This window comes from Xiphias gladius, chromosome 7, assembly GCF_016859285.1.
Source record: "Xiphias gladius isolate SHS-SW01 ecotype Sanya breed wild chromosome 7, ASM1685928v1, whole genome shotgun sequence".
NCBI lineage: Eukaryota > Metazoa > Chordata > Actinopteri > Istiophoriformes > Xiphiidae > Xiphias > Xiphias gladius.
Window position 1 is genome coordinate 16037067 of NC_053406.1, and position 23907 is coordinate 16060973.

Genomic DNA, 23907 nt, shown 5'->3' on the forward strand with positions numbered 1-23907 from the left:
AGAGTATATTGTGACACTTCTCATAAACTCAGTAAATCATTCAGTATCTTAGTGATGATAACATTTAGATAGACCCACACAAAGAATTTAAGCGTTTATCTGACCATCAAAGGTATTGCAATGCAGATCTCTTATTTCTCCACTCAGATATACAGCACTGATATTATGTATTGATGTGCTCTATCTGCTTAACATTCATGGTTACATACTTTGGGGACATTTTACCTTTATTTATATGATAGTCCAGAGGTGTGACAAAGACAGAGCATGGGGAGAGAGAGTGAGGGGATGACATGCCACAGAGGTTCTCAGTCAGGTTCAAATCTGGGACAGTGTCCATACAAATGGAAGCAAAACTACCAGTAAACCAGTGGGAAGCTTACAAAGGGAGATATTGCAAAGCATTGGCACGTGGTATTAAAAAGATGAAATTCACAGGCAGAGATTAAAGAAAACACTCAAACAGTACTACCCAGGGATGAGTGAGGGAACATATAGTATCATTATTTTTCATACCTGTTTTACCTGCTTGCTCTCTTTGAGTTTTAAACTGCCAACAAACATACTGAGGTGTAAAGTTTAGAGATATGACATACTGCAGTAAACTGAAGTAATATAGAATTCCATTGTATGTGAAAGCCATTCAGTATCAGCACTGAAAAGAAAAAATAAAACGTTCCTGTCACTCGCTGAGGAGAGGAGGCCATTTTGGTTCAGGTCCCTGACAGCTCAGCTGGTGTCATTTGAGCCATAATGGAGCTTCGTACTGTGAAACAAGCGCTGACAGTGTCTGGCTGCCACGAAAACCGGTCTGGCAGGTGGGAAACTGGTGCACTGGGCACGCCCGTCTCTGTGAGGAAAAGAATGAAGGATTGAGAGAATGATGGAGGCTAGCAGTGGGAGGTGTTAAGGAGGGAGGGGGAAGGCAGGCCTACCTGTTGTTGCTTGGATGAAGGTCAGTGACAAACACACAGTCAAGTAGAAAGGAGAGGAGAAGAAAAGAGAGAGGAGAGTAGAGGTGTTGAATGTGGTGTCACCATGCTCTAACCACTGTTCTGTGACTGAGTGAACGCCTGGATGTGAAATAGTATCCACCTACCTGCTCTCACCTCCACTCTCCACTCTCTCCTGCCCTGAGTCCGATGGCAAAGCATGACCCGGTAGGTTCCTCCTTTGTCCTTCTCCTATATAAAAAGAAATCCTTCTTCGTGCTACAGTGTGTGTCTTGGTTTCTTCAACCTTCCCTCAATCAACAGTCAAGCTTTCTTCTTAATCAACACTCAGCTGCCAGTCAGATTCTTGTTCTGTTTATCTGCTTCTCTGTTTGCTCTGTGTATTGTGTCTGTAAACCTAAGTGGTCTCCAGAAGGTTGAAGAGTGCTGTTCATTGCAGGTATTATAGACTGACATTAGAGATTTTATTTGTTTGACTTGGCCTGCCAGACAGCAGGTCAGAAGGGAGTTTTAATATAGGTTTTGCCTTAATAAACTATTAAAGTTTTATAAAGGAATTCTGTATTCAGTTTCCATTGGGCAATACTTTAACACTTTGCTTGAAGCTCTTTAGATTGTAACACTTTTATTTTCCTAACTTTGTAATTCTGTTTTGTCGTAGTGTACCATGTATCTCCACACCATCAACTTTTCTTGAGCTAAGAAAAAAATCCCTGTTTTCAGCTTTATGACGTTGTGTTTTTCCGGTGACCCAATGGGTTTCTAAATGGTTTATTTAGAGTAAGAAGCAGGGGAATTTTCTCAACCAATAATCCCAACAGTGTTGTTTTATTCTATTCTGTACCTAAGGCAGCTATTGCAAAATATACATGTAAAAAAGTTTTTTGTGGAGTGTTTCCTTATCCAAACTGAGAGTCTGAGGATAAAGGGTGTTGTACGTTGTACAGTTTGTAAATTCCTCTGAGACAAATTTAAGATTTTGGGTTATGTAAATGAACTTGACATGACTAATGATAATTACGTAAGACTTCGGTGGACTGACTGTGTTCTGTTTGCTAAAACAGGATAATTTCAGATTTGTTTTCATTGCAGTCAGGCTCAGATCACTATATATTCTAAAGAAATGCAGTGGCCTTACTTGTATCTGCCTTGATTTCCTTTCGTCCCTACAGAATGGGCAACTAAACATAAAGGGACACTTTAGTTTACCATTTCATGTTGGGGAGCTTTGTAACTTTATATTATCATAGTTTTTGTCTGAGTGAAACTATAACGTTTAAATGTCATGTGAACCCCTAATCTTTTAATTTTTTCAGTATTTTTTCCAGGATAATGGCTGATAGGCAAACTATGCAAAATGATCCATGTGTATTCTGGTGGGAAATATGATGACCCTGCTCGTCCACGTATTTCAGCTCAGCGATTTCACTTCAATTAAGTGGAGTTATTGCTGCCTATAGGCACATTTCGAAACTTGATCGGCATGCAATAGAAATGGTCTTATGAAACACCTTTTGAAGCAAGGCTACCCATAGACTCGACAGTCTCAGTGCCACCTCGACAGATTAATTCCTTTCCATATTTTTTTTTTTTTGGACAAGGCTTTTTTCCTTGTTGATGATGGTGTCTTAGCTTTTGTCTGCACTTGTACTGATTTGGTGAGGTTACTGCTCAATGCTGCTCTCATCAAGACTAAATTGACTGTATTGAAAAGACAGTGGCAGAAACTGAAATTTACCGTATAACTGAATTTCAGGTTTTAAGCCCCATCAAAATATCTTAGTGCAAGGGTGTGTACTTTTTTAAAAACTTTATATTTGTAAGGATAACAGAGGAGGTAAGTGACTCAACATTTCTGTAAATGCTTAGGTGACACTGCAAACAGGTGATCAGGCAACATTGTGCCCAAACAAGTTTAGTCACATAACATTCTGCATTCGGGAATTTACTAATCCCAAGTTGCATTCCACAAGCCACCAAACAACACAGCACTATCATAAGTTATATTTAACTGCACATTAATGTATATGCTCAATTTTACTGAAAATTAAATAAATTGATTGATATTTTTGGAAATAATCTTATTCGCTTTCATGCCAAGAGCTTGATGAGAAAAACCGTATAATGTCTGTTTACAAATATGAATGCTTCTAGCAGGCGCTAACTTCATTAACTTAGCTAGCCTGGCTCTGTTCAAAGGTAACAAAATCTGCCCTGCCAACACCTCTAAAGCTCACTAATTAACACAGTACATCTTGTTTGTCGTATCCCGGAGACTTCAGAGAGTTACTGTGCTAGGTCAAAAAAAGTCATCCATAATAGACACATCACACTAGTTTTTGTACGGATAAAACAACCGAGATATAATGTGTAAATTAGCGAGCTTAAGAGGTGCTGGTAGGTTGATTTTGTTGCCTTTGGGCAGAGCTAGGCTGTTTACTCCGTTACCAGTTTTCATGCTAGTTAAACAAACTCGCCGCTGGCTGTACCTACAGACATGTATCAATCTTTTCGTCTAACTATCAGCAAGACAAGAAAAATAAAATGTCAAACTATTCCTTCAACTTATTTCTTATATTGTCACCTATAGTACAAACACATTAAAGCACTGGAAGCTACTTTTCTGTCACTGTGAAATTCACAGTAAGCACATGATAGGGCTGTAGCCAACTGGGTACTGGGTACCAACTAAGCACTTCCAATCAAGACCTTAGTTTTAGTCACTTTCCTTCTCCCTGTTACCTCTCATCAAAAATTCAAGCACTGATGAAGTCCTTTGTCTGAAATACTTCATATGACTACTGGGAGCTGCGAATCAAAAGGGGCAGAGGAGATAACACGAATAGAATGAGGAAATAAACTGGTGAAACTTCTTCTTTCAGACACTGTTGCCGGGATACATCCATTGTGTCTTTGTGTGTAAGGTTTTTACCCAGGTGTGGACTTAAACATAGACCTGATACAAGTGTTAGGATTGCATGGAAGACAATGAGCTACATGCTCAGGCTTTGAGACCAAAAACAAAGTTATTTGCCTCCCTATCTATTGTCTGTCTATCCATTGACATCATTATACATATTAAATATAGTATAGTGTCTTATTTCCAAGGGTAATAGATGACAGTGTGTTATTATAGTAAAGGATTTTATCTATATGATGACCGCTCGCTGGTTATTTACTTTCCTTCCATCCTTTCTGTCTTTTCCTCACAGAACGAACCCCCGCCTCCTTACTATTCTGTTGCTGCTCACACCCAGCCCCCCCTCAAGACCTATGAGGAGGTGGTGTACGGTGTTGGTCCAGACCTGACACCCTCCACCCAGCCACATTACATCCCCCAGTATCCACCAACTGTGATTGTTCCCCAAGTCACACGGACATGCAAACGTGAGTGATATCCACAGCCCCCATATTTTGCTGAGAATACAACTGATGCAGGTGTATGAGCAAAGCAAATGGAGACAGAGGTGCTTCGGGGATTATCAGTGTGCGTTTGTGTATTTGTTTGTGTACTGTCTGTGTCCAGCCCCCAGCAGTAGGAAGAAGAGATGCTGTGAGAGTAATGCCCAGTGTTACGGAGGGTCAGGGGGAGTCTTACTGGTGCTCGCTCTGCTGGCACTGGCCATCTGGCTTGGAGGTATACAGTGTTTATTCGTACAGATCACTAGATATTGTCATTAATATTCATTAGCTGCTCTAATTTATTCAGGACTATTGTAACTGCATGCAAAGTATATGTTTCTTGTGCTCTTGTGGTTCCTTTACCTTTTAAATGTATAGCTTACCCATAGACACATATATAGAGTTAAGTTTCTCTTAATAATAATAAGATAATGGCTGTTTTCCCATTTCCACTGAGCTCTGTTGGCATTCACAGAATATTGGTAGTTTTAATTTAGTATTTTTTCAGGTAATATTTCACTTTAGTTTTTATTTTTAATTTTTAGTTTGGGCTGTTGCACAAATTCAGTGTTAAAACAGACACAATTGTATATGGGAAGTCATATATGGGAATTGGACTACCTTGAGATGGGATTTAAGAATGAGTTAATAATAATAATAATATACTTATAGGTGTTGAAACATTTTTAAAATAGTTGCTGATATTCATTAAGTGAGGGAGGCAGAGGTGATGTATTCATTTAAGTTGAATTTTACTGTTCTTATTTTATGTCAAAATTCAGTATTAGTTAACTGCAACAATCACAATAACAAGGCGCACTGTATCTCTCCTTACTCACACTCCTTACTACCCAATCTACCCCAACAACAGTTCGTTACGGCACCAGGCTGGCAACAGCAGTGATCCTCTACAACGAGGGCAATGATCACAAAGATGAAAATGTACCTTTGCCAAATTATGACACCTGCCCAAACAATACCGTCCAGTGTGATGGGATAAGAGACTGTCAACTGGGCACTGACGAAACTAATTGTGGTGAGTGGGCACAGCCACGCACATGGACGTAATCAGAACCAGACTAGTACAAGGACAGATGGTGAAGAAGGATGGGCGGACATTTGACAGCCAGAAGGATACTCTCAAAATAAAAACAGGCTACAGGATCTTTGTGTTGGGTTCTCATACATAGGTTTGGTAATGGGGATAATAATTTATGGCAGGCAGTTGTGTTTATTGTTAATGTTAACAACAGTTGAAACTTAAATCTACAATAATAATATTATCAGTAATTATATTTTTGCTGTACAAAGTGCATTGTACTAGACAGCATAATTCAACTTAACGAAAATTTTGGACTTCATGACCAAGGAATTATGTAAGAAAGAAAGAAACTGCACACAGCAGCATGCTTGCATTTGTTGAGTCTTGCAAAGTGAAGCTTTGTTTATTTCACAGTTGATTTTTAGTTTTACTACAATTATAGTAGCAACAGCGGCAGCACGCAGGCGACAGACTCCACTTTACAATCACACTTTGTTAGGCATATGCCATCGAAGTTGTCCTCTAAATTGTCTACCTCCTTGTCTTCCCCAGTGAGGTTTGGTGAGGACAGCAGTCTGCAGATCAGGACATCTCAAGATGGCCGCTTCCTACCAGTGTGCTACAAAGGCTGGAACCTTAGCTATGCTGAACAGACCTGCGCTCAGCTGGGTTTCAAAAAGTAAAGAATCAACCCCCAGCTAACTTGACCTATAGTGTGCCAAACAACATCAATAAAAAGGTCTGAGAGTAGTAGTACTAAATGCTGAAAACCATTTTGGATCAGCCACCAGCATCAGAATATTTATCGCCATTCCCCATCATCAGTCAGAGCTAGCTAAGGCTCCATGAAGGAGTGATTGAGCTCGTCATTTTGCCAGCAGCTAGCGGACATGTGTACTTCTATCTCCAGCCTGTGATTTACCCGCTGAGATCCATCTAATTTCTCCTCACCTGCTGCTGTGTATTTAGGGGTGAATTGATTCTCCACGGGGCCTCTCTGGGGTGTCTCAGTGTGACAGAGCAAGAATGAGTTTCCAGACTCAAACGTTCATCGTTTCAACAAAATGGTCCCTATATGTGCATGTCTGTCTCCTCAGCTTTCTGAACTGCCCTTATCTCTATCTCCAGGCCCTTTGTCACCAGAGCAATTAAATCCCAGGGGTCCATTGGATTAACATTGACCGGCAGATCATCTTTGCCTATCCAGGGTCTGGTAAAAATCAGGTATAGAATCTAGAATCCCCTTTCTCCCCTGTTTAATGCCCAGCTCAGACTTAATTCATGATCCTTTCAACCTTGAAATCTATATCATCATGCAAAATCAAATGTGAAGTATTTGCAGAAGAATTTCAAAATATGTTACCCCTAAAAATTTATATTCTGCTTTTTTATGGGCTTATAATACTAAAAAAAAAAAAAAACAGCAGTAAGGTGCACGTTGGTTTATTAATTAACATGCATTTCTCACTGTGGCATTACACAGTCCTTCCTGTGAAAACCAGGAGACCGTCTCCCTGCAGTGTGTGGGTAAGGAGCCTCCATCTGTTCCTACAGTCATGTGTCACACACAGTTACATACGCGCTCCTTCTGTGTGTCTCTCTTTCTCTGTCTCTATCTCTCACACACAATACCAAATGACTGTGCATCCAGCTATTGGGCACCACAACAACAAAACATGAGTATTTGGATCGATACCGCTTGACATTGCCGTAGCACGCTTTGAATCTTAAATCCGAATTGGATTCAGTACATTGAGCTTGGTGTTTCTTTGTGGGGAGTGAGGTGATGAGGTTAGTTTTAAATTAAAAATTGCTTAGGATAATCGATTTGGAAAGCAGAATTCTGTTAAGCAATAACACAATATGATTCATCAATCACCACCATTTCAGTCAAACTCAATAAACAATAATACTGAATAACCACTCAACCCTAAATAAAGGATGTTTTAGCTGTTTCTTTGGTATGGTACAGTATCATACATTGTCTGGCTTTCACAGACTGTGGGCGGCAGCAGTCTACATCCCGGATCATTGGGGGCAGCGTAGCTAAGACAGGTCAGTGGCCCTGGCAGCTGTCGCTCCACTTCAGAGGATCCCACGTTTGTGGCGGAGTCCTGATCTCTCCTGAATTTGTGCTGACCGCTGCCCACTGCTTCCCAAGGTGACTGACACAGAGAACGTGTCCTAGCAATCTTTTCCACATTTTGGGATTCTTGTTTTTTCTAGACTGGACTGATCTTGTTTTTTTCTTGCAACGTAATTCAAACATCGAAATCGTAGAGATATATGTCTTTCAGCTGCAGTTCACAGTGCCGAACTGATTAATTTCCAAATTAAACTGCAATGCAATTCAAAGTCTTCTCCCATGCGGATAATGTAAGCGCCAATTCCAGATCAGTATGAATCCACTGCTTTCCACTGCACAGTTTCCTTGTGTGTTGCAGAAGCGACTCTTTGGCTGTCTCAGCGCAGCACTGGAATGTGTATGCTGGAGTGGTGTCCCTGGACAGTCTGCCTCAGCCTTACCTGGTTCAGAAGATCCTGCTCAATGAGAACTACAACAGCAACACTAATGACCAAGATGTTGCTTTGCTCAAACTTACATCTCCAGTTCTTTTCAATGGTCAGTCACATCTTCACTTTATTAAAATAATGTGTCATCCTTCATACCTAAGGCACCTAGTTAGCTATCATGGTGGAAATCTGAAATCCTTGCAGCAGGAGAAGAGTCAGGAAAGGGTTTCAGTGTGATTTCTTCCACCTTGAGAATATACAGGATAGAGAGCCTTGTATCGTGCAACAAAAGCTTTTTATGTTTGGAGGGAGTATGTGTTCATAAGCAGTATGTAGTGTGGCCAGGTGGGGGACTTTTCTTGGGTCAACCACCAGAAAATTATTTTGCTCTCCGCATGTACGTTTGTCTAAAGTGCTATCATTTCGAGTACACAAGTTTGCCAGTGTGTTTGCAAAAGTTAAAGTTAAGTTTTTGTGTTATCCAGATAAAGTTCAGCCAGTTTGTCTGCCAACTTCTGGCCAGCGATTTCCCCATGGAACCAAATGCTGGACCTCGGGCTTTGGTTCCACTGTGGCAGGATCAGGTAAGCTGAGGCACGGAGTTGCCGAGTTTATCTGTTTTATTGGATCCCCATTAGCTTCTAACTGTAGCAGAAAGATGGACGGATATAAAAAGGTGCATACTTACATTATAGAGTAAGAACAGGTAGAGTAAGAACCAGATCAGAGCGCACATGCATTTTGTTTTTTTCCGTTCTTTCAAAAACTGTGTCGATAAGGAAAAAATGTTTAAACATCCCCAGAGGACTAAAGTTTATAAATTGCCATTAAACTACATGGCACAGTCAAACAAAACAAAAAAAACCAGAAAGCTATAGGACATTCAGACAAATAGCCTTCAGAAGAAGAACAGGAAGCCAGAACACAACAGAATTACGTCTGGACCACCTACGGGAGCACGGATACCTGACTCACGTCGGTCCTCTATATACTGTGCCACAGTATATAGAGGACAGACGTGAGTCTTTATAGTATAAAATAAAGTCAGATCGATGGACATAAATCAAAACTAGTCAAACACCACGATTCCTTCTATAAACTGGAGGAAAAAGAGGAAAGATGTGACTGTGGACCAGCTGTAGCCATGGCAGTGCATATAATTTTTCAATCAGATAATCCTACTTTTAATCTCAATGTAAAATTTCAAAATTATTGAACCACTGTTAGAAAAATGAATGAGTGCATTGCTTTCTCCAATACAGGCAAGGTCTCCAAGGATCTGATGGAAGTGACTGTGGACATCATTGATACACAAGTGTGTAACAACCCCCGTGCGTATGGAGGCACTGTGACCGCAAACATGCTCTGCGCTGGGGACCTGGAAGGAGGCAAGGACTCCTGTCAGGTGTGCAGTCAATGTCAAGGGGCAGGTTTACAGTAATAAGGCTGATGCAAACTTGCAAGGAAAACTTGTGTTAATCGGGTCTGAACTATATTTTCTAGGGTGACAGTGGTGGACCTCTGGTGTGTCGGGGAGACAGCCGCTGGTACCTGGTGGGGATCACAAGCTGGGGAGCTGGCTGTGGCGAAAAAAACAAGCCCGGCGTTTATACCAAAGTCGGCAGTGTTCTGCCCTGGATCTATAGCAACATGCAGGTAAGGATGGGTGGAGTGAGTAAACAGCGTGGGAGGGCATGTTTGACATCCAAATGATTAGGATGCTGTTAGATTTATTGAAGGTCACAGGCTTTCACCATCTTAACTCTTCCTGTGCCTCCAACAGCAAGAGAGGCCGTGATGTCCTTTTGTCTTCTGCGGGTGGTCTGCTCCCCTGCTTCCCCAATGAACCCTGCACTATGAAGTCGTCTTAGGGAGATGGATGGACTTGAACATGGATGAACGAATTGATGAGGAGATGCTGTAGACAGAAAGACAGGCGGATGAAAAGGGGGCGGGGGAGTGGCAGCGCGACTAAATGCACAAGTCGAACACGGGACTTCTGTCTTGGTGTTCCGCGTCATCTACTGTATATTCATCCTCTGTCACATGGCTGTTTTCTCTCCTACCTGACCACACTAATCGATGCAGTGACTTCAGTCTTGCATTCTTAATTTGTGTCCTCTGTCTCTTGGTGTCTCAGTCATACAGTACACTTATGTTTACCTACAGTACATGTTAAGCGAGCTCTAAAGATGGCTGGCCCTTCTCTTATGTGTTCTGTGCCATTCAAACAATCCACTGTACTGTGTTCTCTCTGACTGCTTTGAGAATGATCCTCTTTAAGAATGATTTATGATTGTAGAGGTGTGTTTTTTTTTCCCCTCAGGGACACATCTCAGGCTTTTCTATGTTAAATGTTTGTTAACCGTATTACAATCAAAAAGGACACTTTATGTATTCACTTTATGAAGAAAAAAAGCAGTGTGACCCTTGACCCCCTTACTGAGCTGGCACTCTGTTGCACCTAAACCTGCTCTCACACTCACACTGTGAAATTTTTCAGAAACTGTGTTCTCTGTGGCATATTTATGTGGATTGGCCATGTTGTTTAACAGAATTTTCTACTTGTCTAATGTGTGGGATCACTGAGCTTTAAACACTGAGTTTACACGAAAAAAATAAAAATAAAATAAAGATCAAGGGAAATCCTTATCCTGGCGTTTATTAATCACAAACTGTCTATCACACATGAGGCTGGCATAATGCTGTGATGGGTGTGTGTGAGAAAGAGCCAGTGAGAGAGAGAGAAAGAGAGAGAGAGAGAGAGAGAGTGAGAGAGAGAGAGAGCACAGAAAGGGTTTAACGCAATGAATAAACAGCCACTCCGGGAGTCACACTGTTGCCCATCACATCTATTTTCCCAGGACAAGAAGTTGTGAGTAGGGTGCGCATATTGACAGATGAGAATATCCGGAACGAAAGCCTTGTGAGACAAGCTGACTGATTTTTGTGGGTGGATATCACTTTGTTGTCCGCCGGAGAAACAAGAGGTAAGTTGATAAGTGCGCATACGTGTTTTTGATGGTGTTATTGTTTTTGTTTTTGTTTTTTATTCCGGGAAATGGCAATCAGGAGGTGGAGAGGTGGGTTGGAAGGGAACGCGAATATGATCAGAAGATTTTTTTTTTTTTTTTTTTTTCCAGCAGGTTATTTGGAGTACACAGACCAGTTTAAGTAAAGGTGTCATTGGGGTTTTTCCAGTGAAATCATCTTTACGCCAACGTGTGTGTTGTTTGCAGTATTTGCACCCCTGCCGAATATGCTTCCAGTGACTCGCAGAGATGCCCTTTACAACGCTAGTTGTTATTTATCACCGCTCTTAGATACCATGAGGGCGTGTCTGCTGGCGCTCATCACTATAACCTCCACTGACTGCGCGAAATTTTTTTTTTTTTTTGGCAAAATGAATCGGCGCCTTAAAAGAAGCGTGACCAATGCACTTCCTCGGACACGACCGTTATCGCATGCCTCGTGAGAGTAAGTTGAAAAAATCAATCTATCAGATGTCGTGTATGATGTCACTGCTTTTACTGTAAACGCTCCGTTGCTTTCACGTGACACGGCAAAATCGCAGGGGCGGATGATGGCTCGCTCCTCGGCTCCATCGGATGAGCCACAGGTAGAGGGGGACGCGAAAGTGGACGGATGCGCAGGCGTCAGCCGTCGGATGTCGAAGCGGGCTCTGTCGCGCCAGCTGTATGTATTCTGAGTCCGTGCGCGAGTCCCGGCAGTGGCTGACAGACCTGCACGCCGACGTCCAGACGGAGAGGTAATCAGTGCCTTATTGGGGTCGGTCTTTGCTTGGTGCGCGCACCATTTACACAGGTAACAAAAGATGCTGACTTTACCGCCACCACTATCCCCTTCAGCTGACGTATCTATTTATAAGTGCGTCTGTGGCGAAACCCGCTGAATCCCAACCGACTAATTCGGACCTCGAGGCGTCGTGCCACACCCCTATTTCCCGTTCAAGTGTGGAGCCCCTTGTGTTTTCACGTGATCCCTTCAGGTTAACCCATTTCTCGTACGGCGCCAGAATTTTCGGTTGGAGACAGTTACCATGGAGATAACCGAACACTATGGAACGACGCATATCGTTGTCATGGTGACGTAATATCATTATGGTGGCAGATATAGGGGGCCAAGTTGTTTTTTTTCTTTTCCTCAAAGGTTATGGAGACCTGTGGCGTGACCAATTTATCTGCCCTATACTTTTTGTTGAAGTTGAAAAATAGTAAAAACCTTTATAACCGACACTGGGACTGTTTTATTTGATCTGTTTAAATACTTACATAGAAGCCTCAGGGTCATTGGTCAGCAAACTGATGTCCTTCCAGAGACCTGCACAAAAAAGCGCAGAGTTAAATGGGGAGAATTGGCACAATGATGCCAAACAACCTTACATTTCAAACCTTGCATTCAAAGAGGGACACGCACATTAATAAACATGAATATCCAACCAAACAGGTGCACTTTCTCTCAGAGACACAGACACAATTGTAGCAGCATTTCATGTGAAGTTTCACCTGCCACAGTCAACAGCGATCAGATAATAAAACACGCACAAAAAGCCAGGGAGAACTACGTCTATCTCATGATATAATGTCAAATACCACATAATCTCTGTGTCATTGTGCACAGGGTAGGATCCTGAACACACTAAGGACACAATCAGAGGGGTTGGTGGGTGTGGACTCATGTAGAAACACACATACAATGGACTCTCTGAGCATTCTGAGTCATTTTGATATCGTCTTTCTTTAATGACCTTGTTCGCTTTTTCTATAATTCTTCAGTTAAACTCAGGTTGTTATTTTTCCATGTCGCCCTGATGGTTGAGCACTCTGCTGCCTATATCGACTATATCATCTCACTGCTCCCATTGCTTTGACTCATTGTTGTCTCTTTGATTGCTTACCTGTGTCTTCATCTTCCTCATCACATTTGCCTCACCACATGTTCTGACCTTTCTTTTTGAGCATTTTATACGGGAAATGCCACTATCATACAACAGACTGCCCTTCCCCTGTTCTCTCCCCTCAGACAGTGTCTCATCTGCATGCCCTTCGCTTGTACTCTCCAGCCAGACAACGTCTGTCCCTGTCTGCTATTCCCCCATGCTCACTGTCTTCCTGTCTGCCCTTTCTTTGTCCCCACATTACAGAAAACAGCCTCCTTCCATGCTAATTCCTTGTCCTCCCCAAAGAGATACAGGCACCCTGCGTACCCTTTTCCGGTCCTCTCCTCTCAGACAAATGGGAGCCTGACTCGGGAACTTGATATTGCTGAACAATAGTGTAGATAAGGTAGGTTGAGGAAAGACGGAGGGGAAGCTGCTCAGGTGCCATGTATCATACCTAAGGAGAGAAAAGCTGGCGCTGAATAGCTGCTTGATACACTACATTGGACAGTGGCATGCCACCAAACAGCCTAAAGGATTCTCATGGGACAAGCATGTGACACTGACCCACTAATGGTTACAAATAATCCCCCTCAAAAGAGATTCATATTGCAAAGTTATATTCTTTACTATGATCTCATCATTTTCTTTATTTATGTGAGGGCTGAAAGACTGAGCCCTGGTTTGTTGGCAGCCATGACATAGTTTGTCAACCAGAGAACACTGAAAAATTTATTTTTTTTATATGTAAAATGCCCACTGCTTGGTTACAATTCTCAAAAAAATAAAAGCACAAAACACACAAGCCAGCCTCAGGGTCATGACATAAACTTTTTATGTCATGATCACATCAAGTGCTGGTCAAGCTAATTTATAATATAAAATAAAGGCAGATAGACCAGTCCACTCTGGACCAACTTGTTGAACATACCAGAAAGCATTTTGTTGTCAAGAAGGATGAGATTCTGTCGAATATTCTATTTAGGGGCGGGAGGCTGTGGCTCAGGAGGTAGAGGGGGTCGTCCACTAAAACGGTGGTTCCATCCCAGGTACCTCCAGTCTGCATATTGAAGTGTCCCGGGGCAAGATACTGCACCCTAAATTGCCGATGTATCATCGTTGTGTGAGTGTGTGTGCGTGTGTGTGTAGAAAGCGCCTTATGTATAAAAAAAAAGAAGGATAATCCCTAGTCTTACAGTACTGGTCTGGGAAATATCTGACATTGGTGTCCACACAGTACGTGTCAATCTAAAATCAATCGTCCTCTGCTTTTCATCCTTCCTTTGGACTAGTAACCAGACCATGGGGACACGACATACCCTCTAAAATTAAAGTTGCAGTAACAACTGTCAATTATAAATACAGAAATTCTTTCAAAGTGGGATTTGTATAGCATAAAATTCTGCTTCCCTTGCCGTTAAATATAGGGGCAGGTGTCGTGGTGTGAACAGCGATCTAGTATTTTGAGTCTGACTGATTACTTGGCCTTTCAACCCAGACTATCTTTGGTTACTCCAGAATCAGTGGAGGGTGTCCAATGGGCCACTTAACCCTGAACACATACTGTCATATCTATGCTATTAACAAGCAGCCTCATCTGTCCCTCCAAATTTCTGCCCTACCATTAGTCTCCCCCTGACGGTCAGCGCAGGAGACCATCCGGATGAATGCACATTATTCCATATTGCTCTTGTTAATATATATAGTGCCAGAGGGATAAGATGATGTTATTTAGGAACATTTTGCAAATGGCTAAGTAGATGCCTCATGCTCAATTATTTTCAATTTAAATTTTCTGTTATTAGTATCAAGCTCTTTACTTTTGGTTGTTTTTCATTGAAAACAGTGATACAAGGCCATACCGGCTGTCCACATCTGTTGAGATAGATTATTTTTTCATCTCTCCAGCCACCTTTCTCTATTTATCCCTCATCCTCTCAGATATATAGAGGGTTTTCAACCCAGTCGAGCAGTGTGTGGTGATTGAAAGATGAGGAGGAGGGTAAAGAGTAGAAAGAAAAAGGTTAAGGGAGACTGTGTCAGATTAGGTGTCAGACATGGATGACAAGCTATAATATACAAAGCTTAGAGGCTACTAATTATGTAAACCACGATATGTGTATTTAAGGTTCTATTGCACAGTCAGGGCTTTACTGTTGTAAAAAACTGTTAGGTAACTGTAAGCAATTATGTCAAAATGCAAGTGTCCAATTTGCACTGGCAGGGAATCAGTCAGTCAGTGAAACTTGAAACAGTGAAGCAGTGCAAATTCTTGTGAAATGTGAGCAAAAACAAGTCATCTATGTAAAGCGTAGCGTTTGATAGACTGAACAGAGGTGACATATTTATTGACTGTTTTTTCTCTAACTGTACTGCTGTACTGTACTACTCCAAAACAGGTATTAGCAGGTGATATCAAGTGGTGAAAATAAAAATAACGATGTTTCTTTCAAGATGTGCAAATGTGACAGACATGCCTCCAAAGACTATATTGTCATATCTCATCATTCAGATCTGGATTTGGTTTTAGTTAGACTGTAAAAGTGTCTCTCTGAATGCACCATATTCTTCATAACATGTACACGGGGATGGTTAAAAAGACCCTGAGAAAACACTTCAATGGTTTTTTTCTTGGCAGTTTAGTCACAACTGAAATGAAAATCCACCCGAGAAGAAGAAATTCTCTTTTGTCTTTAGTATTCATACATACATAAATCAGTGCACATCCACTCAAAATATAAAGACAAACATATAAATGAAAAAAATTATAAAAGATACAATGTATAAAATTAGTCTAATGGCATCAAACATAGGTCTTCTGTTCCTGAGTTTTCATCTTGTGTCACATTATTTCAGACGTGTCCTTGTTACCAGTGTGTTGCTCAGATGTATATGAGGGCTCACGTATCCAATATATGGAGCACCAACATACAAACAGCCACTGGGCAGGGATGCGACAGTCGATACCTCTGCCGATGACTATAATGGAGTCTGTTCATCTAAGTGCATTATGTCCTGTACCACTAATACAGTTGAAGACAGACAAACAGCCAAATGGGTAGATGGACATAAATTGACCCAGTCAGTCAGATAGCGAGTCAGTTATATGGATGGAAAAAAATAAATGGCATGTAGACAGACAAGTGGCACTCTCAAACAAGTCAGGTAAAGGCTGAGTTTCAGAAAACTTTTGGACTCCTGAGGGCTTGAGACAGATGCTTCCATGGTTTGTGTACGGAGCACAGATATTGTACTGCAGACTTGTCACTTTCCATAATTTCACCGTGGAGCTTTGAAATGCTTCATTAAATGCATTCCTGTCAAATCTTGTTACCCACCTGTGTTCATCTATATTGAAACATTACTCTCAATACACCCTGTTAGTTTGTTTGATGGATCCCTAAGATTGATGTGCAACACAAGACCAGGGACTTTGGAGAATTTTATGGGGAATTAGACCACTTGTAGATATTGATTAATTTCTTGTTGTTACCACCAGGTCTACATTGTAACTGCTCTGACCGTTATTTTATTGAAAAATCAGAAAGCGAAAGCAATAGATTACCTGGCCTTTCAAACCCATCCTTGTGGGAGTCTTATAAATGTGAGGACATGAAGTGCATGTCATTGATCAAATGCTTTGATATGCTGAAACATAACTGTAAAACCTTAATCACACTTTATTTCACAGGAGAAGATATTTTTCAGATACATTCCATTTGAACTTTTTGTGTTGGCTCTGAACATTTTATAGACAAGTTATATTGATTAAAATAAGACAAAGAAGCTACAGCCATGCTAGTTGCTCTGTGTCTTGTACCTTGGTTCAGTGGTGCCTTTCCACCATCTTAGTTTAGTACATTAACATGCTAGTATTTCTTAATTAGAACTGGATGCAAAGTTAAGCTGAGGCTGAAGGGAATGTCATTATTTTTGCAGGTATTTAGTCATAAACCAAAGTACTTGTTGAAGGCTCTAGTACTAGTTTAAGGATCACCAAAGTTATTTGAGGGGAACATGAATGTATGTAACAAATTTCAAGGCAGTCCATCTCATAGCTTGATTTAACTTAAAACCAGGAACTTCAACCTCATGGTGGCACTAGAGGAAAAGTCAGGGGATTACCAAAGTCATTAGAACACATCTTCTGGGCACCATAACATTACTGTACCAAATTTCATGCCAATCCATCAAATACTGGTCAAGACATGTCACTAAAAACCAGAAATGTCAGATGACCAATAAAGTCAATAGGAGGATGAATCCTGATGGGCGTCTGCACAAAAGTGTCTGCATGGATGTCTGCACAGAATTTCCTGGCAATCCATGCAAAATTGTGGCGATATTTCATTCTGGAGCAAAGTGGGGGGCCCACGGACCGACTGATTAATAGACTGACATTGCCATCCCTGGAGCCATGCAGCTAGCATGGATAAAATATTACCCACAAAATGCATTATGCCAATGCAAAATAGTTGAATATGAACACATTTTGTAGGAGACATAGTTGGCGTGTGTGAACTGAAAACCCTACATGAAAATAGGTCAAGGTTGCACGATGTCGACAGGGAGCCAGGAGTAATCTCTGCCAGGAAAAGAGAACATGTATGCAGTCTCTGAACATGGATCGTTATGCAAGATAAAAACTATATCCGTAGGCCTTTTACATAAGTTAAGCACCGGGGGCTTGGACTGAGCCTGTGCTGTGTGATGTGATTCCCCTTTCATACACCACTGACTGTATGTGTACTTAGTCTGTTTGGTCTGTGTGGTGTATATATACTGCATGTGTATGTATGTTCATTGTTATTGTTTATTTCCCAAATTGTAGAGTCCTATGTGTGGTGGAGTAGTGCAGCTTCCTAAAACACTCTCTCACCGTCTTTCTTTCATTCTCTCTCACCCTCCCTGTTTATTACTTTATGTCAACAGTTGCCATGGAAACTATTTTTCTCTTTCTCTCTTCACTCCTGGTGTGTGTGGCTGGTAAGTGCCCCCCTACTCACGATACACACACAGACACACACAGACACACACACACACACACACACACACACACACACACACACACACACACACACACACACACACACACACACACACACACATCCATGCATACAAACACAGATACATGCACACACACCAATTGTCCGTAGGGAGGAAGTGTAGGGGCAGGTAATGTTACATGAAAAGGCACTCTGAGTGTGGCCTAGTCGGCAAAACATCAATTACTACTTTAGGGCTTAATGTGTAGGTTTCACAGACTGGCTGTGCCACTGACTGCGTGTGTGAGGTCTGTTTATGGTGTATGATTAAATGTAAGACACGTAAACACATGCTCACAAAGTCAGACACTACAAATTGATGATGTGGTGCTGTGCTGCAAAGGTTTTTTTTAAATGAAAGTTAGAGCTTGTGTTAGGTAAAACATAGACATATAGTTAAATAGATTAATGGACAAAGAAACAGAGAGATAGGATATTGGAGTATTTTTCTCTCATGGTCTCCTGCCTGATTTCCCGTGTTTCTCCCCTCTCTTTTTTCATCCACCCTCTGACTCAAACCACTTCCCTTCTTCGCTGCCCCTCAGCTGAAACAGACCCACAGGGTGAGTACCCTTGATGTGATCTTGAACACCTCAGTCGTGGCATAGATGGGTCTCTTGGTTTTCAGATCAGGCCAAACCCTAATGGATTGACCCACTACAGCAAATAGTGGCAGACGAATGGATTTAGAATTACCGGGCCCAAATGTGGGTTGATTAGAAAGAGATTTTTATAGACTGAAATCAGCGCTAAAGGGATGAGAGTGGTTGTTTGGTAGGAAAAAGAGAGGATAATACATACATAACCAAATACATTAAATTCTAATGGACATAGTGTAAACAATGCTAGAATTTTTTCAAACCGTAATGCGAGACAAGAATGTCAGTATTGGATGATTCTGCAAAACCCTTGACTATGTCCAATGCTAACGTTTTTATAATTCGTGCCCTCTACGATATCTGCACATTCAAACTTAAATATGGTTAAGGTTGGGAAAATAGGGAAAATAGAGTAAGGTTTAGGTATGGCTAAGAGTAGGCAACGAAAACAATTTCACAGTTTTTGGAAAACATCGCGGTTACGGTCAATTACAACCCGCCAACAGAGATGTAAATTGTGAGGTGAAGATTTGTACAATATTTGACTTAAGAATACTGCCTGAGTTTTTAGCTGGGGTTCCGTTAGCGTTTTCAAACCAATTTTTGAAGAATTTGTCAACTCTTGACATTGGTGACTCCGAGTGCTAATATCAAAAAGGAAAGACAGCAATGCATGCTGCTACCTCCCATATAGTGGGCTTTAATAATGTTTGAACTGCACTGATAAAATGTCAACCCCTTGGTTCTAAATGTTTGGTTGCTATTAGTTTTTTCAGAAAACGAAGAGAAAGTTGAAAACCCATTTGTTTACGGTAAGTTTAGAAAAATCTTTGTTTCCTGTTCACATCATCTGCAGGACACGGCAACTCCCTCTACACATAAAGATACTTTTTACCATAAATGGCATATTGTTTAAATTTCTTTCTCCTGCTCCTGTGTGCATTCTGGCATCAAATTCTTCTACAGACTATGAGAGTCTCAGGATTTGGGGACTGGCATTTGCTGTGGTGCTGTTCACACTGGGCATTCTTCTCATCCTCAGTAAGTTAACTTCTGTGTGTGCATGTGCTTGTGTATCATTATATTATGTATACATACACTCAGTGTAATCAAGTGTTCCTATTAAATTAAAAATAATAAAGTAATGAATCATTATTGCATTTCAATAGTATGTTTCGATACCATATTTTTTCATAATGTTTATTTTTAATTTTTATTAATTATAATTTAATTATCAGGTATCACTGAACATCTTTTAGCAGTGATTACAGAGACAATATATCTAACTAATTGGACCTCTGATTAATACAGCTAATGATTTATGTTTCCAGGTCGGCGATGCAAGTGCAGTCTCAACCAGAAACCCAGGTATGCCAGTGTCCCTCTCCGATTGAAAAAAAACAAAACACAAAGACTTGGTTTTGTAAGGCCCTTTTGTCATGCTACATGATTTGGTTACCATGACAACATGTGGATCCTCTCTTCAGGGCCCCTGGAGATGAGGAGGCACAGGAGGAGAACCTGATTGTCTCCAAGGGTAAGATGCACATTATAACTCTCTGTCGGTTCTTCTTACCTCTGGCTCGCCCTCTGACATACATCATAAATGAGTTTCCCTTTGGGGAGTGCCCATAGTGGGGGGTCATTCGCTCCGTGCGCATGTGTTCGCACATGTTGAACTGTACTATATGTGTGAGACAGAGAGAGAGAGCAGACAAGTTGTATGTACTTTAAATTACTGCTGTAACAAGTTTGATTTATATAGCTTCCAAGCTGCTTTGGGTTTCACTTCACTTTAATACCATATAAAAATCAACCAGCAGAGACTTGTGGAACTGTAATAGGTATTCATTACACAAGAACACTTTGTCACCTTTACACTATTGTCAAACTTAGGTTATCATAACGTTAAACTATAGTTTCAAGCATTCACTGTTTTGCTGTCTCTCCTATTCTCCACATCTGAAAACTCACAGTTGAAAATGAAAGATTTTACAGCATCCATGCTCTCCTGTTGTTTGATTCCTGGGTTTGATTTTTCTGACTGTGTAACCCATGCTAACTGTTTTTGATGTAAAATAACTGAACATGTTCAAGTCACCAGTCATCACTAAAGAATGTCATGTACTGCTTTTGCATGTTTTCTGATGTCTGAGCTGTTGTTTGCATATCAAGTATTATATGAAGGAAGTAGTTTGTCTAACAAACAGAATTGAAAAGAATAGTAGAGTAGAATAGAGTGGGGGAATTCAAGCTTGAGTGTTCAACACTTAAAGATTAAGTTGGTCCTATAGTGTTTAGAGTTCATAATCAGCAACGTCAAATAGTATATTCCACAGTTCTTTCTGGTGACTCCCACATGCACAACTTATTAATGCCCAAACCAGGCTCAACCATCCCATATAACCAAATGTGAGCTAATGTCTGATAAAAAATGTCACTGAATTTCATGATAGGCTTTTTAATTGGTTTGGAAAGTCATTAAATCGAACACAGAAAATCATTGAGTTGGCAATAGTGCTCATTCATACAGTGCTTTCACATCATTTCAAAGATGCGCTGACATCCTTGAACGCACCCCCAAAGAGACAGTTGTCTCTTTAATGCAACTGCATTAACATGAAGCTAATAAAATGTTGGGTGTTGTATTAACAGTCTCAATTAAGCTTCAAGTCTTTGCATGTTGATTTTCATAATGTGGTCTGGAAGGCAGCGGTGGTACAAGTATTCAGAAGCTTTGCCCTTATAAAACTAGCATATCACAGTGTAAAAAACAAGTACTAATAGCGGACGTTTTGTTTTTTATAAAGGAATAAAAGTAAAAAAAGTATGATCAGCAAAATATACAATACTTTAGTACTATAAGTAAAAAGCCATTTATTAAAAATTGTAAACTTTAAAGAGTAAACAGTAGAAATATAAAGTAGTATAAAATATTAGTCATACTTAAATATATATATAGTCATACTTGAAACCTATACTGAAATCCGTCACTTAGAAGGTTGAAAACAAACCTTGTTGTATCCTCAATTGAATTATCTGCAACAATCTCACATAAATTCAGGTAAAGAGTCAGTGAATGCATACAAAACTATGAGCATGGTCCTGTAAGTGATTGTACGTTACTGCGTAAAGGAGAGAGAAAAGGACCGAAATATTTAGGAAGAAATGACTGTGAGCAAGTTTAATGTTTTGCACTTGTGCTTCAACTAAATCCCTCGTCCTTGACCTCTTTCAGCTTCGGCGGCTGAAAAAGAGACTCCAGCAGAGAACTGAGGCAACGCCACGGGGCCAGACTGCCTTCTGAAATGATGATCAGTGTTATTTGATATTAAGCCACTGTAACAATGAAGAAACTGTTGATTATTATAACTGGTTATATGACAGGGTAAGAGGGGAGGTATACATTTAGAGGTATAACATGTACATAAATCTTGTGCCCTTAAGACAAACCTTTAGCCTGTTGTGCTCTGTTGTGACCGTGCCAGTCCCTCAGTTCTCTTGTCCGTCCCTGTGCCTTTCTGTGACAGTCTCTCAATCCAGTTCTTTGTCTTAGTTAGTAGCACCTTTCACACAAGATTGTCTTTTAAGCACTAGAAGAATTTTTAATGTTGTGTGGTCTGCTGTTCTTTGTTTTGTACTTCTGTTGCCTTTAGGTTTTAGGATATGTTGTTTATTGATATTTTGTCAATTTTGTCAATTGTCCTGGATAATGCTTGTCACATTTGGATTATTATATATATCCATATATACAGTATACATAAATAACTAAATATAAAAGTACAGCTAGTTTATGGATAAGATATACAGTTAAATATCATTCATTTAGATCTATGTTTGAGTGGTTGGGTGTGTTTGCGTGCACATGTGGATATGTATGCGTGCATACCCTGTATATGTGTGACTGTGTGTACATCACGAGTGCGTGTGTATCTCTACATGTAAATGTGATGAGCCTTATATAAGACAATCTCAACTGCCACAGCTCTCTGACTGAGCAAAAGGAATGGTTTGCAGGTATCTGCATGAGCTCCTCCACTGCAGTGTTTAATCGTCTATAGTTGAGTGAGCTCCTGCATCAGCTGTCTCACTGCCTTCTTCTCCACACATCCACTCCACTGCTCCGTCACTGGCTCCGCCAGGCTTAGGTAGTCTCCAGCAGCCTATGATTAGTTTCCCCATACACACTCACTAGTGCCGCAAATCTGTGAAGCCCGGTCTCTTTATTTTTTCTGTTCTGTTTGTTTAATAAATTGCTTAGTGAGTCTTTCTAATGTCATGATGCTTTGAATGTCTCACAGAATGATCATGTAGTACATTTCTAAAAAAGAGAGACAAAGTTTGGGTGCTAAGTTTGAGAGAAGTGAAACTTAAAATTGTTATGTTATTTCTGTGACTACATTAATAGTAGCCTAATGTAAGCCAAATCATACCGAGAGAACAAATGAACAGTCCTTTTTGTAAATCTCCTGTCGAGTCAGGCTTTCACCAATCTTAGGTCTGAGTATACTTGTTTTAAAGATGACCACTGTACAATGCTATGTTGATTCAACGCACGAGGCTTGTTGTGTAGCAAACTGTTGTGCTTTTAGCATAAATAAATAGAAGTATGTCTGAACACTTAAATATATGTTTTTTTTGTGTCCATTTAGATGAAAACCAGATTTTAGTGTAGATCTTAAGTTCAGAATTCTCTTCAGGGTGTTCACGTTCAAACATTTTAGCCTGGAAAACCAGATTTCACAGGCAACCCTCCAACAGCACTTGAAATCAGTCTGGTAGTGTCTTATCAATGTCAATCAATGTTATAAAATGCTCTAGGGGCTATGGAACTACATCAGGAAATTGGTTCTATGCTTCCAAAGGTTGGCGGAGCTTCTCTTTATTGACATCAGAGTGTAAAATTTATGAAAGTATAAATATGTAACTGAGCGGCTGGACTGAAACATGGCCGTGGGCGTGGAGAGGTGGTTTGTGTGTGTGTGTGTGTGTGTGTGTGTGTGTGTGTGTGTTAGAGGGTGGATCTGTGGGGTTGGAGTTTGGTCTGTGCCTGCCCCTGATGCAGACGGGGCCACACACACGCACAAACACCTGAAAAGAAGTTATACAGAGCCATCAGCAGCACAGGTGAGTAGCAACCTGCTTTTATAGACCGATGTTTACAGAAAATGCACGGGTCATAAAAATCAGTCTGTTGTGTGCACTTCGGGTGGTTCAAAACTGGTATAATTGTTACTTGGGGATCATCACACAAGTTTCTCACAAGTCAAATGTTAATCTGTGTTTTGGAGGGATTGCTGGTTATGAATAGATATTTTTTATTTGATGTCTAAAATGTTTATTTCTGTGTAAAATAGAAATTATTGGCATTCTTGCGATGAAAAGATGAAAAGGTCAACTTTTCCTGAACAAGTTGCTCCACTATCTTGTGAGGCAAACTATAAGAGCACAC

The 23907-nt window shown here is 40.6% G+C and overlaps 2 protein-coding genes across 2 annotated transcripts; both read left to right on the forward strand.

Annotated features, from left to right (window-relative positions):
* The first annotated feature begins 1006 nt into the window (after positions 1 to 1006).
* On the forward strand, positions 1007 to 10515 carry tmprss13a (transmembrane serine protease 13a). The gene is made up of 13 exons (XM_040131579.1): positions 1007 to 1160; positions 4166 to 4340; positions 4480 to 4590; positions 5227 to 5391; positions 5950 to 6076; positions 6526 to 6621; positions 6881 to 6924; positions 7396 to 7558; positions 7842 to 8020; positions 8397 to 8495; positions 9174 to 9316; positions 9415 to 9567; positions 9695 to 10515. Exons 1-13 carry the CDS (start codon positions 1143 to 1145, stop codon positions 9707 to 9709), a joined length of 1488 nt encoding a protein of 495 aa, XP_039987513.1. The 5' UTR covers positions 1007 to 1142; the 3' UTR covers positions 9710 to 10515.
* A 244-nt stretch (positions 10516 to 10759) lies between these two features.
* fxyd6 (FXYD domain containing ion transport regulator 6) lies at positions 10760 to 22965 on the forward strand. Its single transcript, XM_040131500.1, has 8 exons — positions 10760 to 10901; positions 17744 to 17797; positions 18402 to 18419; positions 19232 to 19267; positions 19422 to 19496; positions 19787 to 19823; positions 19943 to 19992; positions 21694 to 22965. The coding sequence occupies exons 2-8, from the start codon at positions 17749 to 17751 to the stop codon at positions 21729 to 21731; spliced, it is 303 nt and encodes a 100-aa protein (XP_039987434.1). The 5' UTR covers positions 10760 to 10901; positions 17744 to 17748; the 3' UTR covers positions 21732 to 22965.
* Positions 22966 to 23907: the final 942 nt, after the last annotated feature.